The sequence below is a fragment of the Eumetopias jubatus genome, unplaced genomic scaffold (assembly GCF_037043125.1).
Source record: "Eumetopias jubatus isolate StellerSeaLion01/CBP00866 unplaced genomic scaffold, mEumJub1_p1.0 scaffold_4, whole genome shotgun sequence".
NCBI lineage: Eukaryota > Metazoa > Chordata > Mammalia > Carnivora > Otariidae > Eumetopias > Eumetopias jubatus.
The window spans coordinates 144,375,639-144,394,426 of record NW_028274810.1 but is presented as its reverse complement, the minus strand read 5'-3'; the positions used below and the strand labels follow the sequence as shown (position 1 = coordinate 144,394,426).

At 38.1% G+C, this 18,788-nt stretch overlaps 1 protein-coding gene across 1 annotated transcript in view; it reads right to left on the bottom strand.

Annotated features, from left to right (window-relative positions):
* Positions 1-18,788, bottom strand: part of RGS22 (regulator of G protein signaling 22) — a 113,200-nt gene that overhangs the window by 80,629 nt on the left and 13,783 nt on the right. Inside the window, exons 5-6 of the mRNA XM_028111275.2 lie at positions 8,561-8,782; positions 263-348 (exon numbers count right to left, since the gene is read on the bottom strand). Of these exons, the coding sequence (XP_027967076.2) occupies positions 263-348; positions 8,561-8,782 (308 nt within the window). The remainder of the gene's footprint in view (positions 1-262; positions 349-8,560; positions 8,783-18,788) is intronic.

The following is an 18,788-nucleotide window of genomic DNA, read 5'->3' as shown; positions in this document are numbered from 1 at the left end:
GTAGATAATTTTTAAAACAAAATGATCTAAGAAGCACAACTGAAATACATTTATTAGGCACTATTTCTTTGAGACCTCTTTGGAAAAGTTAAGTGATTTTTACAAATGCTCTATCACTCACATACTATAGCAGGTGGGATACAAACTCCAGTGGGTTTAAAAGTATGTGATTTTATCAAGAAAGTATGGAAAAATGATTTTAGATGAAAAAAAAAAAAACCCAGGCAATTAAAAAATAGGCTTGTTGATGGGACTATAATACCTGTATTCAAAGTAACAATCGCTTTCCAGAAATGCTGGAAGTCTTTCTTTTTTGATCCACTCAATACCTTCTTCACGACTGAGACACTATTAGAGGAAAAGTGAAAAAGAAAAAGAGTCAAAGAGAATCACCTTTCAGGACAATTAAGGCCTAGTCACCAGAGCAATATTACCAGGAGCCCTGCCTCTACCTTCTGTTTGCACAAGAGAGAGCAAGAACCTCGGAGTCACATATTTGAAGCCATTGCTTGCCTTCAGGTACTTCTTTAATTCTCTCAACAACCCTGCATCAACTATTAGACCCATTTTACAGATTAACAAACTGAATCCAGAGAAGTTAAGTAACTTATTGAAGGAGGAGGTATGAGAAAAAAAGTCACTCTCGGTATTTTCACAGTCACAAAATGGGTTAAAAATAATCACAAACAGAAAAAGAGCTAACCAGAACACTTGATAAGGTCACTACGGTCACGACAGGCCCCTTTGTCCTTTCAATTTTAGAAAATTTGGTTAAGTATGTAACATCCCAGGCACTATCCTGGGAATACCAAGGTTAGCAAGAAAGATAAGGCCCTGAGGCACTTGGGTGGCTCAGTGGGTTAAGCATCGGCCTTCGGCTCAGGTCATGATCCCGGGGTCCTGGGACTGAGCCCCGCATCGGGCTCCCTGCTCAGTGGGGAGTCTGCTCCTCCCTCTTCTTGTGCTCTCTCGCTCTGTCAAGTGAATAAATAAAATCTTAGGAAGGGAGGAAGGAAGGAAGGAAAAAATGAAGGAAGGAAGGAGGGAAGGAAGGAAGGAAGATAGATAAGGCCGTGCTTTTAAGGAGCTTACAGGTAATTCAATAAGCAACAGTAGTAGAGTGCGGTAAATGCCACAAGTTCAGGCTTCTGTGGGAGGACACCTAGGCACTAAAACCAGCAAAGGTTCCCCAGAGAGCATGCTACTCACTCTGTGACCTGACGCATGATTAGCTTGGTGAAGAGGAGAGCAGGAGAGGAAACGAAGGTAAGTCTAGTATGACCAGATCGCAGGGTGAGGTCTGAGGAAAGGAGGGAAGCAAGCCGGAGAAGCAGGCAGGCCTAATTAGGAATTATCTTTTAAATGACAGTAAGGAGTTTAGATTTTATTGTGAGGTTGTGAGGGCCACACAAAATCATGGAAGAGTTACTGAGTTGCTGTTCATTCTCAAACATTTACTCACTATTGATCCTCTTTTTGTCTTATGTGCACTTTTTTTCCAGAATTCTAAAGAATGTCAGTACTTTGAACACTAAACGAATGCTCCTGGATAAGTAAAATAACCAGTAAAGTACACATGTCAGTGAGGCAAGGGTATCTGCATTTATGTGACTTCATTGATTATCTGCTAAAGCAACAGTTGTGCTGTGATAGTAACATCAGTCAACACAGACCCCTGCTAACTCCAGGGAGGAAATTAAACGGCTCACAGAGTAGTACTGACAACATCTGATGGGCTGATGTTCTTGAGCATGCACCCGTGCTCAACACTGCTTGCATGTGTGGCATGAAGTCATTAGGCTCCCCAAGGCTGGAAAACTGAGAGAACAATGGTTTCCTTCTGTTCAGCCCAAAACATCCATTTGGCCCTGACCAAAGACTATCTTCCGGGTAATGAAAAAAAACAGAAGAAAGTTTGGAAGCAGCCAGCACCTGAACAGGAGCATCTTGTTGATGGTCTTATTGCCTATGAGTGAGATATGAAGGACACGTGGATCTTGTAGTCAGAAAAACTCCAAATAGGCCTCCACATATACTACACACCGACAACTATACACGACTCTTGGCTCATTAGCAATGCGTTCAATGTGTCCCGGAAAGACACGAGACCACATATTAAGATCGGTACACCCCCTTGAGGAATACTATAAGGTTGTCAAGAGTAGTCAGTCGTACAAAATTAATTTGCCTAATATTTAATGAACAGTTCACCAATAACTCATCCCCTTTTGAATGTCTTTGCATCTATCTAACCCAAAAATGAAATGGAACGAAAAGTTTAAAAGGAATAAAATCAAAACTGAAGAAAAGTCTTTAGTCAGACTGCCAAAATGTCCCTTCAAGGTATTTACAAATAACTAAAATATAAAGACCAAAAAAACACAGAACAATCTTGTCAGACATAAAATGACAACTTAATAAATACCTATGAAAAACACAGAAATAATTTACCTAAGGTAAAATTATTTAATCCTTAAAACTAAGAAACAAAAAATACATACAGTAAAAAGTCATCCTTTTTAGTAACCGGTTCTGTAAGTTTTAACAAATACTTAAGAGTTGTATAACCATGACTACAATCAAGATAGAGAATAGTTCCTACATCCGCCAAACTTCCTCATACCACTTTGCATTCAATGACTCCCTCTAACCCCAGGCCCTGGCAACCACCAATTAGTTCTCCACAGGTTTGCCTTTTCCAAAGTGTCATATAATTGGAATCAATACAGTATGTAGCTTCCTTCATTTAGCATGATGCATCTGGAGATTGACCTATGTTCTTAGATGGATCACTAGTTCATTCCTCTCCACTCCTCTTCAGCTTAGTACTCCACTGTATAGATGAACCACAATTTGTTTATTCACTCCCCATTCAAGGAAATCTGGGCTTATTATAGCTTTTGGTGATTATAAATAAAGGAACTACAGACTCTCACATATAGGTTTTTGTGTGAACAGAACTGTTCATTTCTCTTTGGTAATATGCAGTAGGATAGATGGGTAGCGTGGTGTATGCTTAACTTAGAAAGCTAACTGCCAAACTGCTTTCCAAAATGGAATTTGCATCAGCGATATAAGAGTTCCAATTGCTCTGCACCTTGACTGGCACTTGGTATTGTCAATGTGTGTTGCATAGTTAACTCATTCTAAAAGGTGATAGAAACAGTTCATTGAGATTTGTGTATGTGTGTATACATACACGCTGCTTTTTTTTATAACAACTTCAAGATATAATTCACATTCCATATAATTCACCCATTTATAATATATAATCCAATGGTTTTTAGTACATTCCCAAACCATCACCATGATAAAATTTCATCACCTTCCAGAAAACCTCATATCCACTAGCAGTCACTCTCACTTCCACATCAACTCACCCACCCCCATCTCCCAATGTTGATGACATTTCTTTTATGATAAATGTTGAGCATCTTCTCATATGCATTTTTGTCATCTGTACATCTTTATTTATTCAGATCCTATGTCCATTTTTTAAAACTGAAGTATAATGAACCTGCAGTGTTATATTAATTTCAGGTGCACAATACACTGATTCAACAATTCTATACATTATTCAGTGCTCATCAAAGTTAGCGTACTCTTAATCCTCTTTATTTCACCCCTCCCCCCCACCCCTCCCCTCTGGCAACCACCAGTTTGTTCTCTAGAGTTGAGTCTGGTTTTTTGTCTCTTTTTGTTGTCTGCTTTATTTCTTAAATTCCACATATGAGTGAGGCCATAGGATAGTTGTCTTTCTCCGACTGACTTATTTCACTTAGCATGATACACTCTAGGTCCATTCATGTTGCAAACAGCAAGATCTCAAAGATCTCATTCTTTTTTATAAGAATAATTCAGCCACATATATTACATCTTCTTTATCCCTTCATCTATCAATGGGCAGTTGGGTTGCTTCCATATCTTGGCTATTGTAAATGATGCTATTGCAATAAACATAAGGGCTCATATATCTTTTTGAATTAGTGTTTTCATTTTCTTTGGGTAAATACCCAGTATGGCATTACTGGATCATATGGTAATTCTATTTTTAATTTTTTGAGGACACTCCATAACGTTTTCCACAGTGGCTGCACCAATTTGCATTCCCACCAACAGTGCAGGAGGGTTCCATTTTCTGCACATCCTCGCCAACACTTATTATTTCCTGTCTTTTTGATTCTAGCCATTCTGACAGGTGTGAGGTGATATCTCACTGTAGTTTTGATTTGAATTTTGCTGATGATTAGTGATGTTGAGCATATTTTCACGTGTCTGTTGGCCAGCTGTCTGTCTTCTTTGGAAAAATGTATGTTCAAGTCCTCTGCCCATTTTTTTATTTTTTTCAAGTTTTTATTTAAATTCCAGTTAGTTAACATACAGTGTAATACTAGTTTCAGGTGTAGAATTTAGTGATTCAACACTTCCAGACAACACCCGGTGTTCATCACAAGTGCCCTCCTTAATCCCCATCACCTATGTCACCCATCCTCCCACCCTCTCCCCTCTGGTAACCATCAGTTTGTTCTCTATAGTTAAGGGTCTGTTTCTTGGTTTGCCTCTCTTTACCCCCTTATGTTCATTTGTTTTGTTTCTTAAACCCCACATGTGAGTGAAATCATATGGTATGTCTTTCTCTGACTTATTTTGCTTAGCATAATACTCTCTAGTTCCATCCACATTGCTGCAAATGGCAAGATTTCATTGCTTTTGATGGTTAAATAATATTCTAATATATATATGATACACACACACACACACACACACACACACACACACACACACCACGTCTTTATCCATTCATCAGTCGATGGACATTTGGGCTCTTTCCATAATTTGGCTATTGTTGATAATGCAACAATTATAATGATAATGCAACCGCAACATTGGGGTGCATGTATCCCTTCAAATTATTATTTTTGTATCCTTTGGGTAAATACTTAATAGTGCAATTGCTGGATCATAGGGTAGTTCTGTTTTCAACTATATGAGGAAACTCCATACTGTTTTCTACAGTCCTCTGCCCATTTTTTAATCGGATTGTTTATCTGGTGTTGACTTGTGTAAGTTCTTTATATATATATCCTGCATATTAATCCCTTACTGGCTATACCATTTGCAAGTATCTTCTCCCATTCAGTAGGTGTCTTTTTGTTTTAATGATGGTTTCCCTTGTTGTGCAAAAGCTTTTTATTTTGGTGTAATCCCAGTATTTTAATTTTGCTTTTGTTTCCCTTGCCTGAGGAGACAACCCTAAAAAAATGTTTCCATGGCTAATGTCAAAGAAATTACTGCCTATGGTTTCTTCTAGGAGTTTTTTGGTTTTAGGTTTCACAGGTCTTTAATCCATTTTGAGTTTATCTTTCTGTTTGGTGTAAGAAAGTGGTCCAACTTCATTGTTTTGCATGATGTCGTCCAGCTTTCCCAGCACCATTTGTCAAAGAGACTGTCATTTCTCCATTGTATATTCTCGCCTCCTTTGTCATAGATTAACTGACCATACTCTTCTAGTCCATTGATCTATTTGTCTATTTTTGTGCCACTACCATAGTGTTTTGATCACTATAGCTTTGTAGTATATCTTGAAATCTGGGGTTGTGATCCCTCCAGCTTTGTTTTCTCTTGAGATTGCTTTGCCTTTTCAGGGTCTTTGGTGGCGCCACACAAATTTTCGTATTATTTGTTCTAGTTCTATGAAGAATGTAGCTGGTATTCTGAGAGGGATGGCATTAAATCTGTAGACTGCTTTGCATAACAGACATTTTAACAAAATTGGTTCTTCCAATTTATGAGCATGAAATAGCTTCCCATTTGTATCTTCTTCAATTTCTTCCATCAATGTTTTATACCTTTCAGAGTACAGATCTTTCACCTCCTTGCTTAGGTTTATTCCTAGGTATTTTATTATTTTGTTGCAATTGTAAATGGGATTGTTTTCTTAATTTCTCTTTCTGCTACTTCATTTTTACTGTATAGAAATGCAACAGATTTTTTGGAACTCCTTTGTAGGATTTATTTTATATAAAAACTGATTCATATTATATGCTTTAATTTACAACTTGATTTTTCCATTGAACAATAAATGTGCATCTATCTCATCAGGACAACAGACATAGCTCAAACACATTCTTTCTAAATAGTCATATTTAGAAATATAACATTCCATAGTTCTTCAGTTGATAAACATATAATATGTTTATACTACTGAAGTCAATGCTGCAATCAGCTCCTATACATACACATTTATTTGTATGGGATAAAAATCCCAAAGTGGCTTTCCAGGCATAAGTCATAGTACTTTTAATTTTAATCAATTTTGCCAGAATAATTCCCAAAGATTGTAGCAATTAATATTCTACCAACACTAGATGTTATTATTTTTTTAATTGTAGGCCCATTTCATGTGATGTGATGAGGACTGGGTGTTATATGCAACCGATGAATTATCAAATTCTACTTCTGAAACTAATGCACCATTTGTTGGCTAACTGAATTTAAATAAAAAAAATTGTAGGCCCATTTAATGTCTTAAAAAATGGTATCTGGCTGTACTTATAATTTGCATATTCCTGATCATTTTTGTGATTAAACATCTTTTTATTTGCTCATTTTCCATTTTAATTCTTCTCTTGTAAATAGTTTGTTGAATTACTTCAATTATTTTACTGGACTACTTGTCTTTTTCTTGAATAAGATTGGTAAGAAATTAAGTAAAATGCATTTCCTCACACTTGCAAAATTTTTTTTCTAAATCATTGTTTTTTAACTTTATGTCATTTTCTAACATGTGAAATACTTTAATTTTGGTGTCTATGTTTTTTTTTAATTATTATTATTTTGAAGATTCTGGAGTTCTTGACTTCATGAGAGGATGGGTCACATGCTAAGTTTACATACAAATTTTCCTGGATTTTATTGTAATATTTCAGTTTAAAAAACCATTTATTTATTAATATACAAATAAAGACAGTTCAGCTTACTCTTGCAAATTGATAGTAATTATTTATATTTATTGTGTTTAAGCTTTGTCTAGGAAGTCTAAAATAATTTTGAATTAGCAATAAAGATATACTTTTTCTTTTCTTGTGATCTACTGGAAATGGTTACAGTATTTCACCATATACAGTGTGTACGATCAATTTCGGGTAGCCTTTAACATGTTTAAGCAATTTATTTTTTAATGAGTTTTTATTAGACATGAGTTTGCATGAAACGCAATAGATTTATGTATACTAATTTTGTATCCTACAACTTTACTGAATTTATTTATCAGTTCTAGTAGTTTTTTGGTGGAGTCTGTAAGGTTTTCTACATATAGTATCATGTCATCGGCAGTTAGTGAAAGTTTCACTTCTTTCTTACTAATCTGGATGCCTTTTCTTTCTTTTTCTTGTCTGATTTCTGTGGCTAGGACTTCCAGTGCTATGTTGAATAGAAGTGGTGAGAGTGGACACCCTTGTCTTATTCCTGATCTTAGAGCAAAAGCTCTCAATTTTTCCCCATTGAGCATAATGTTAGCTGTAGGTTTTTCACATATGGCTTTTACGTTGAGGTATGTCCCCTCTAAACCTACTTTGCTGAGAGTTCCTATCATGAATGAATATTGTAACAATTTATATGGTGCTTTATAGTTCAGAATATATTTCCTTGTCTAAACTTCAAAACATTGCTATAACATAGTTTTTTGTTTTAGTATTTATAAAAGTATTTTAAAGACTATTATTATTATTAATATATTTAATTTGATGAAAGTAAACAAGAAAGACAGAAATATATTGGAATTCAGTAAAAGAAACACTAAAGAACTTTCAGGCTAGAAAAGAGCTATATCATAAGTGTTGAACATATTTCAGCCTAGTTCCATCAGACACTTCAAATCATGGAAAATGTTAAACATTCATTTTATTTTCAGCTGAGCCACACAACAAACCTAAGTAGTAGGTAGCAAAGGAATCATTTGACAGGTGATGAAAATAAGGTTCATCAAAACAAAAAGAACACAGAGCTGGTAAGTTAAAGAGTCAAGGTTAGAACCCAGGGTCGCTTGTGTTTTTTGTTTGTTTGTTTGTTTGTTTTTGTTTTGTTTTGTTTTAACCTCATGCTAAGGAGACAAAATCCAGAAGCTGAGAGTGGAATTTAAGGCCAGGGAGGTCAGAGTCACATAGTGTAACTGGAGGGTCAGAATGCATAATTCCCAACTGCTTGTTAGGATAGAACCCAAATTAGATAAATTCACTGTATACCCACATTTTCTAGAATGCATCTAAACTATAAAGGATGCACATATTTCTGCTGCCCCAAATTAAACCTGATATCCTAAATGTTCAAAGGAAATTATATGAATCTTCTCATATTATAAATCTAACATCAACAATATTGCTAGATTAAATTGGCCATTTGACATGAATAAGATGATAGAGTAACAAATACTACATTCAAGTACAATAAAACTTAATAAATATAGTTACATTTCAGAAAGTTAAGCCCAAGGAACCTCATGTTAGTCTTACCTAATGCTTTATCTACCTAGCAAGATATAAATTCAAATATACCTTCTTACCATGATATTGTAGTTTATATTAATGGTTTCATCTTCATAGGGGGCATTCATCTGAACAGGTTTAACATCATTCTTTCCTTTTCTTACAACATCATAGATGGGATTTCGAGGTTGCTGGCTTTGTAGAATTTTTTTCAGTTGCTTTTCCAGAAGTTGTGGAGCATTGTTAACTATTTCAAAAACTCCAAAATCCACGTTAAATCTAATTGCCTCTGAAAAGGTCTGCAAAATAAATTTGTAGAAATATATCTTAAGTTTTTATAAACCAGAAACTCACTGTCTCCAAGAACACTTGACACTTAATAAGCATACACACACACACACACACACACACACACACACACACAGAGTTTTGTGTATTTAACCATTAGCTCCTCTCTTTAGGAGCTTGGAACTCTCTTGACTACAGATAAGGGAACCCATTGAATCCTTCCTTTCCAATGTACTTAGGCCAAGAAATAAGGATGTATTACAGCAGAAATTCCCTTTCCATAAACATCTTATCCCTGTGCTTCTTTGGAACTGGAAAGAAATACACACCTGGTCTCTATGAAGCAATGTTATTCTCTAAGGAGGGGGTGGATTACTAGGGAAGAATGAGTAAAGGAAGAAGAAATAACACTCCCGTTATCTCTTTCATCCCCAGGAGCCATGAGAGCTAAAGTCCCCCTTGCCCAAAAGGATAAAATTAAGTACAATGTGTTCTTCATTTAAGACTATTTCAACACCATTCCTCTCACTGTGAAAAAAAAAGAGAGAGAGAGAGTGAAAGACAATAACATTTCTGAGCTTTTCTCAGTAATTACTAAATGCTGCCAACTTTTATTTAAAGTCAGTCAGTTAATATACAACAGTCAGGAGTCTTGAGTTTGAATGCCAGCTTGCCAATAAGTAGCTCTGTGACTTTGAGTAAATCGTTAAACATGTGTGGGGCCTCCATCTCCTTAACAAGTAAATATTGGATTGGCTGTCTCTGTCTTTTCCCATTTTGCCCTCCAAATCTAGAATCAGGTTCCTTTTTCAGAGTATGAACTTATTTTAGAATACCTTTCATGAACTACGTACTCGTGTAGATTAATTTATGTATTTTTAGCCAGGTGGTAGAAGACATCTAGCCCTTCCCCTTGGATCAATAACTGTCCTAGGGAGAGCACCCATTCTTTCAAATTTTACTAAGAAATTGGTAGATATACTATAGTTAAAGTTTAATAAATGGCAGGATGTCATAAAATTGGCGTTAGAAATACATGCATATGTATAAATACCCATATATGTGTGTATATATACATACATATTCTTCTAATGTCAGATAACGTCACATCTCTAAAGTCTGAGTGTCTCCCCTTCTAAGGAGTTTAAAGTGCATGGACAATAGGGTTCAATATGAACAGTAGCCTACAGGCCCAAAGGCCTCAGGGCTAAGATTTCCCCCTCAAAAATGACAAGTATAGCTCAATGGACAAGTATCAACGATTACCAGTAAATTATGTACAAGTTTCTTCAATAAACATATTTAAGTGCATCTGTCTTTCAAACATGAGATTCACACAGGCATCGCTTACCTGAATGTCAAATATTATCTCTGAATTATACTATCACTAGACTAAACAGATAAATGAGTCTGTTGATATCAGAGACAAAATTCAACTGGTAGGAGAAAGGAACTGAATTAAACGTGGTAAATAATAGACATAAAATATTAACTGGGGAGAGGGAAATGGTACAGTCGATGGCAAAAGACCATCTGGAAAAGATTTCTTCTAGTTCTGAGTATCCATGGAACAAGAGGGCAGGTTTGGTCTTTATTTGTTTTCCTTTCTTTTTTCTGCCTCCTACCCTCACACCTGGTAGACACGGGAACACAAAGCTGTGATAATCCAAAGCAAAGAATGCCAATTAGTTCTACGAACAAATAAAATATTTCCTGCTACTCAAGTTTAAAAAAAAAATAATGCTCCAGTAAAAAAAAAAAAAAAAAAAAAATAGAGGGACCGTGACACTCTAAGCCCCTCAGCAGCCAATGTTACTGACTAGTAAATAGTTACCATACAGTTGGTAGAAATAATAGAAGTGACAAGAACTACTGTTTCCTGGAACATCTACGTAATGTGCCAGGCATGTGACATATACTTCAAATGCTCTATCTTGAATCCTTCCACATTCCTGAGATCAGTCTTTATAGAAAGTGGACAGCCAGGATGGTTACATGATGGGCCATGGATTCAGAGCTATAAAGTGCCAGATCAGGGCTACTGAAATAGGTCTATCTGGTCCCAAAGAGTGCATTTCCCCTTCTTTACCATCATATTGTCTTACATCTGATAAAACTAGCATGCACTCACCACCTTCTCTAGGCCAGGCACGGTGCTATGCAATAACCCTACACAGTTAGTGGAACTGGGGTTCAAATCAAGGTGTTTTATGAGTAAAGACACAGAGGCTTGAAGCAGCATGGTGTATGTGGGTCATTTTAAGCAGTTGCATGCAGTTAGAATCTCACTAGACGAGTCCACAGTTGAAACAGTTTAAGGAACAGAGGAAAGACTTGAGGTAGCTGAGGTAGATAGGACAAGATCATGGAAGGCTGTGCATGCCATTTTAAGAAGCATAGGCTTATCTTGATCCTGTGGGAAACAGTGTGGGATAGGAATATTCCAAATTGGAGAGTAAGTAACATAATCTGATTTGGGTTTTAGGAAGACTCTCCAGGTAGCAGTCTGGAGTGTTGTTTGCGGGCTCTGGAGCTGGTGAGGTACTGAGCTCCCATCCCACAAGCAGAGCCATCGCCATGCTCTGGGGAGGCTGGTTGTGACCTCACAGCTGTTGCCATCGGAGCCAGGTTCGGTGTGGTAATTATTCACTCTCCCGGATGGTTTACTGTCCCCAGCACACACAGAGGCTAGGGCAGGCTTTAAGGCAGGTGGTTAGCAAATTGCTCTCATTTTCAACTCACAAACCAAATTGCAGCTGAAAAAGGTTAAACGATCTCTTCGTGGATTTACAGCAAGTCCCCTAGTGAGCTCACTATAGAACTCTGGGCTCATGACGACCACCTGCTTTAAACCCAGGGCTGACACATAATTTCAGTAGGCATCGGTAGATGCTGTGGATTAGCTCACTCAGGATCTGTTCCAACCTCCTGAAATGCAGAATCTGGACAACTAAAAACTCTATCAGCCAGGTCCCTTGCAAGTCCAGTTTCACGTGTGATTTAGGTTCTCCTAGTCATGTGCACAAAATACTGAAATTCTGAAGCAAGTCAAGTGGGGAAAGAGGCAAGGTCTGTCCATCCTGAGGAAGGAAAGCTCAAGGACATAAACAAGTGAAAGTGAGGAGAGAAACTGGACAAAAAGAAGTACTTTATGGAAAATAAAAAAGACAACGGAAGGAAAGCTACAATTAATTGTGTTCATGATTAAATGACATGAAATGACCCCAAGTATTTTTTTTAAAAAGAAATGTAGCTATATGTAAAATATTTACAATTTTTAAACTTAAGAATTTAACTCAGTGGAATTGAAATGTGATAGGGTCTTTGCCACAGGGAAATAAGTGTTTTCCTGCTTTAAAAGCCATGATTTCCAATGGATCTCTGCAGGTCCTTAACAACGCTGTGATTCTAAATTTATAAAAGGGGCAAATAACGGATTCAAAGCTTTGCCCCGTTCACTTATTTCAGCAAAAACAAAACTTTTGAAGGCCCAAGTGTCAATTAATGTCCCAAGCAAAGAGGATACAAGCTGAACAAAACATTGTTTCTGCCCTCGCAGGAACAATACATGGTCATTCATTTTTCTCTATGATGAAGAGAGTCAACAAAATCCTGAAATAATTTGAATTAGTGTAACATGCAAGTGCTAAAGGGGAAATCTATCCACAGAGACCATGGTAGTAATACTATTTTATCTAGTTTAGTTATTGTACTTTAAAAGGGATTTGGCTAAACTAGAATCTATCCAGAAAAGGACAAACAGAATTATTAAATGGAAGCAATGTTGAGTAAAATTACTTTGCTTTTCTGGGATTTTTTTTTTTATCATAAAAGGGGTTTTAATTAAACAATCCCAAGGTGCCTTCCATGTTTGATACTCCATTGGTCCATGATTGTCTCTCAGGAAAAAAAGAGCCTATATCTTCTTTTTTCTTAAAGATTTTATTTTATTTATTTGAGAGAGAGAGAGAGAGTGAGAGAGAGCACAAGCAGAGGGAGTGGCAGACACAGGGAGAGGGAGAAGCTGGTTCCCTGCTGAGCAGGGAACCCGATGCCGGGCTAGGTCTCAGGACCCCGGGACCATGACCTGAGCCGAAGACAAACACTTAATTGGCTGAGCCACCCAGATGCCCCGAGTCTATATCTTCTGCTTTCTAATAAGATCAACCAATTCCACTGTTCCTTTGTTATTTTATTCATTCATTCAATAAGTATTTATTGAATCCTTATTAAATGAGATATCATGATAGATGATACACTGCTACATTGAGTGAGCCAATCCAGAGCATTCTCCACAAAGCCCCAAATGAAATGAATGAGACAGATCTGGGCTCAGGTTATGCTGATCCAACAACAGAAGGAAGATATGTAAGTACACAGAGACAGCAAAGACTCATCCCACAAGGCAATGAGCCCTACGGTGGGCACATAAGGTGAAATCATATTTAGTCAAAATTATCCTTTGAAATCCTTGAGAAGACCCATAAAGTACAATGTTGTCCTACCTCTCAAGAAGCTGCTCACAGTTTTTCCTCTGGTATTGAAATGGGTCATGGGTTTTTCAGTTAGGAGCCAGATGAAATGGTGGGCTTGTGTTTAAAGCTCATGTTATGTAGAGAGATGCATGTTTAACACTAGAATCCCCCTCAGCAAGATCAGTTGACTACACTAGGAGAGGCAAGCAGGAAGAGACCCCTGAGGGAACAGCAGGTTCTCATCTTCCATCTCACACCCTCATCAGGATGCTCATGGACTGCTATATGTGTGTTTATGAATTAGTACAACAGACGAAATCATCCTCACTCTTTAAATCACCCTCACTCTCTCTGCAGAGCACAAATAATTCATTTTGAGTAATAACACATGTATATTGATGAACTGCAAGCAGTTTGACATTGCTGAAGCTTACTATTCAAGTGGGGAATAACAGGAGATAATCCTAGCGAGAAAGGCAGAGGATGAGTTCATCGAGGACTTTCTATTTTTTTTTAAAGATTTTTATTTATTTATTTGACAGAGAGACACAGCGAGAGAGAGAGCACAAGCAGGGGAGTGGGAGAGGGAGAAGCAGGCTTCCCGCCGAGCAGGGAGTCCCATGTGGGGCTCGATCCCAGGACCCCGGGACCACAACCCGAGCCAAAGGCAGATGCCCAATGACTGAGCCACGCAGGCGCCCCAAGGACTTTCTATTTTATAAATAACTCTCAACTTAATTCTCTCTAATCCCCAGTTCTCAGAGCGTGGTGCCTGGACCAGCAACATCGGCATCACCGTGGACCCTGCTAGAAATGGAATTCTCAGGCCCCTCCCCATAATCCGAAACTCTGAGAGTGGGGCCTGCTTTCTGTGTTAACAAGTCCTCAGGTGACTCGGATGCATTGTTCAAGTTTGAGAATCACTGCTTTAGGATGACGGGGAGCCAGTGAAGTTTGCAGCTGGGGAGAAACAGAATTCCGGTCAAGACAAACTTCAACACCTACCTCTGTCCCCTACTTCATGTAGACTTTGCTGTGTATTCATGTAAGTGGAGGGACTGGCCATCTATGTTCTGTACACAGAAGAAAGAACCCCAGGGGCGCCTGGGTGGCTCAGTCGGTGAAGTGACTGCCTTCGGCTCAGGTCCTGATCTCAGGGTCCTGGGATCGAGCCCCGCATCAGGCTCCCGACTCGGCGGGAAGCCTGCTTCTCCCTCTCCCACTCCCCCTGCTTGTGTTCCCTCTCTCGCTGTCTCTCTCTGTCAAATAAATGAATAAAATCTTTAAAAAAATAATAATAAAAAAATAAAAAGAAGAAGAAGAACGAACCCTGGTCTTTATTATGCAAGGTCCTACTTTAAAAAAAAAAAAAATCTCTCTCACACATCAAATCCTTTGTTTCCACCGTTTCTCAGACTATCCACAAAACTCCTACAGTTGGTTTAGCATGTGACAATAAAACACATGTAAGGTGGGGGAGAGAGAAATGAACGATGTGGGAAGTCAGTCCTTCTCCCGAAAAAGCTGAATAGGCTGATTTAGAGAACACTCAGCTTTTAATCATATGACAGGAAAAATCTTCAGTTTGAGCCTCAAACCCAATCCTCCGCAAGCTGTTGCAGACTGCTCTTTCCCTTGCTTAATTTTCTTATTTCAAGGGTATCATTTTCCAAATGTTCTAAAACGAATTGACCTGAAAGTGGTGAAAGCTAACTTTGTAGTACCAGTCATCCATGTGCGAAAAATATTTTCACAGAAAAAGCAAGTGCACGAAAATATTTTTACCACAATAAATTGCTGGTTCCACATTTCTTTGAGAAGAGGAGAGAAAAAAAAAACAAAACAAAACAACAAACCTGTGAATAATTAGTGATGTTGCTTAAACTGCCAGCAGAGCACCACTGAAACTTACCGGGTGCCAAATTATTTAGCTGAACAGTATTTAAATTAAAAACTAATGACTAGGTTAATTTAATACATGTTCATCTCTGCTCCAACTCCATCTCTACTAATTGAGCTCTGAAGCTGTATTTTAAACATGCATCCATCCTAGTCAGCGAATGAAAAACATGTGACTACTTGAATATAAGAAGTCAGTTACCAATGACTTCTTTCAATCTAAGTTTTTATTGTCATTTTAGATGTTTAACCATAAGCTATTTACTGGACACATTCACCAACAGGATGGAAGGAATACTGTGCTCTATAAAATGCATAGAAAATATCCTTAGGTAATAAAAGGAGTTACGTTAGGTAATTTGAGTGCTTTATGTTTGAGCTACAAGGCTTATCAAAACACCCAGAGGTATAAACTCTGAACTAAGCAGTACCACCTAGGCTCCATCAACACCTTTAAAAATCAAACTCTGAGTATTTAAATTTTGGCAGCGGAAGACCTGAGCCCTGCATCCCCCTTCATGCCACAGATTCCCCAAATCTCTCCTCTCTTTTTTCTCTCTCCTTCTGCTTACCCAACAATCCATCCAACATATAAATCCTTCATAAAGCTGCAAGAAATTATAATAGTTTACAGATTAAAGAAAAAAAGTGTGGAGAATCAGTCCCAAAAAAAGAAGTTATGGTAAAATTCCAAAGGCACATAGCTAAGCATGGTCTGGCAAACACATGACATACCTATCCTTGCAAGGAGGGTATTGAACAGGCCACCCCTTCAGCTTCTGCAAACCATAAATGTCACAAACATTCTAAACCACCCACAGAGGACCAACCTAAATCTGTATGTGGGCTCATCTACCCAATCCCACAACAGTCACTGAGCATAAAACACACAAAACAAAACCAAAAGGAAAAAAAACATATTTTCACACTATAGCACAGAAGAAAACTTAATAAGCAAACACTTATCCATAAACAGTTGACAGAAAAAAAAAAAAAAACCTCCCAGACACCAAATGAAAACAATATCTGAATATAAACCTGGCACAAGAACAAACAGAATGAAGTTATGAAAGCTAGGATTTGGAAAGTGCCATAATCATTTATAATAGCAGCAACTGTCCTGGATTCCCCTCATCAAAATAACATGGAGGCAGGCTACCAGCCATCAATTTCTGGATCTTACAATGTGTCCCATGGGTGTAACGGGGTAATGGAAAGAAGGAGGGTGGGAGCCAGAAAGCCTGATTCCTAGGCCCTTTTGTGCCACAATCCAGTTCTGCGACCTTTGGCATGTCACTACAGATGTGGAAGAAGACTCAGAAGTCTCAGAAATCTAGATGACTGAAGGGACTTTCAGATTGAGAATATTAGAATTGATATCTATACTTTCTATCTATCTCAGGCTTAGATTGTTGGGGTTTTGGGGTGGAGATGGTAGAGGAGGGGAGGCAGAAGATTAGGTTTGTTTATTTAAAAAAAAAAAGTCTTACATGGAAGATATAGAAATAAAAAATAGAATCATCCTCAAGAAGCTTTGGGAGATACAGAAGAAAGGGACCTATCCTTGACCCCAGGAAATTTACAATGTAGCTCCTGAGATAAAAATAAACAGAGATTAATCAAATTTTCTTGAGCTAGAAAAGTCTAATCTCCCACCTGATACATATATCCCCATAAAACATTCTATCTGAACATCTCCAATCACAGGAAGTTTAGTCCTGTGAACCATGCTAGCCCCACTGTTCTGTTCTACTGTTAGAAAGTACACTTCAAACATCTTCCTTCTAGGAAAAAATCAATTTCCTCATAGATGCTGGCCCTGGTTCTGCCTTCTAGCTTCACAGAACATGTTAACCCCTCTTCCTCAATCAGTTTTGAAATATTTGGAAAAAGCTGGTCCATTCCAACCCATTTACCCATTCCCCAACCAGATTCAACACCCACACTTCTTTCAACCCTTCCTCATCTGATGTGGTTTCAAGAGTGTTCATTGGCTAAGTCTCCCCAAGTCTGGTTTGGCAGAGCAACTCTCAACCTGGGGCACCAAGAATGGAACACAATATTCCAACTGTGGTCTGACAACTCAATACGATTCAAAAAAAATATTGATTGAGTACCTTCTATGCTCCAGATTAATATTTTTCTTGATCTTAACTATACTTCTGTTAATGCACCCTAAAAACACATTAGGTTTGTTTTAGACCATTTCAGATTACCACAATAAAAACGAGACCAGATTCTGTTATTCAAACTATCAGTTTATTCCGTTGCTGTCAGTTTTATCATCATTACAGCATAGTAGGAGTTATTGAGTCTTGTGGACCTGGGTGGACCCTGTCACTTACTAGCCAGTAGGGGTAGCCAGTAGCTGAGTGACCTTAAGCTGGAAAAACACTAGTTCACTTGCAATGTTTTATCCAAGAACCTAATAAAAATAACGTGAAAAGTCAAAGCGAATGACAGATTTGTGTGGCACAGAAGAGTATTCTCTAGATTGACAATGATCCACCAGTCTAATTAAGGAGTGACTGCCCCTCATGTTTCAGGAATGGAAGATGAGATGGTCTAGTTGGTGAAGGATAAAGAGAAACGCTAATTCTGTGCCAGGCACTTAAGCATTACCTCCTTTCATTACAACTTTATAAGATAGTTACACTGTTTTCACAGAGAAAGAAACCAAGGAACTCAGTAATTAAAGAATGTGTCTAAGATCACATGGGCAGTAAGCAGAGAAGCCAGGCTCAAGCACAGTTCTGCCTCGTTCCTGTTCTAACCATTACACTGGGGAATGAGTGCAGGAAGAACAGGTGTGGTCAGGTCATGGGGGAAGAAGGAGGGGGCTTGGGTGAGGCAGGAAAGATGGTGCAGGTGACACAAGCAGTATGGAGCTAGAGGTGAAACTAGGAAGGTGAGATAAAGACCAGATTGTAAAAGATCTTGAACTCCATACTAAGGAATGTGGACTTAAATCTGTAGGCTATTAAGAGTCAACCCCTACTGGCTATAGTTAGAGAACCCGTTCAAATATTTGAAAACTAATTTCACAGATAATGATAAGGGGTTTGGAGACAAATAAAGTGGCATAAGTGGAGCATGTATAATTTTAGCCAGGGTTGGGAGGGAAGATTTCCTGAATGGAAGTGACTTAAATCAGAGAGAAGGTGATACAAGTATCTCAGGGACGAGCACCCCAGCCTGGAGGGCCCTGAGTATGCTTGGCATATTCATGGTTGAGAAACATGAAGAGGGCCAGTTAGGCTGGGAAAGAATTAACAAGGGGAAGACGCGTAGGAAATAAAGATCAGGGGATGAGGTGACAAAAGCCAGATCATACAGGAATCTGGATTTTATTCTTAATGTAAGGAGAAATCACTTTTGAGGGCTTTGAGCAGGAAGTAACATGGTTCCATTTATCGGTATTATTATTGTGGCTGTTACTGTTATTAGTATGCTTTACTGAAACCATAATACATTAAATTTATGGTTCCCTAAAGTGCCAGTCCACAACACTCCAAAAAAGAGAGGTCAGTTTGGCACACTTATTCTCAGCAAACCCATACTGGCTTCTAATTCTTAGTCAAGTGCTTATAAACCAAACATTACTAATTGTTCTAGAATCTTGCCCAGAACTTGGTTTGAGAAT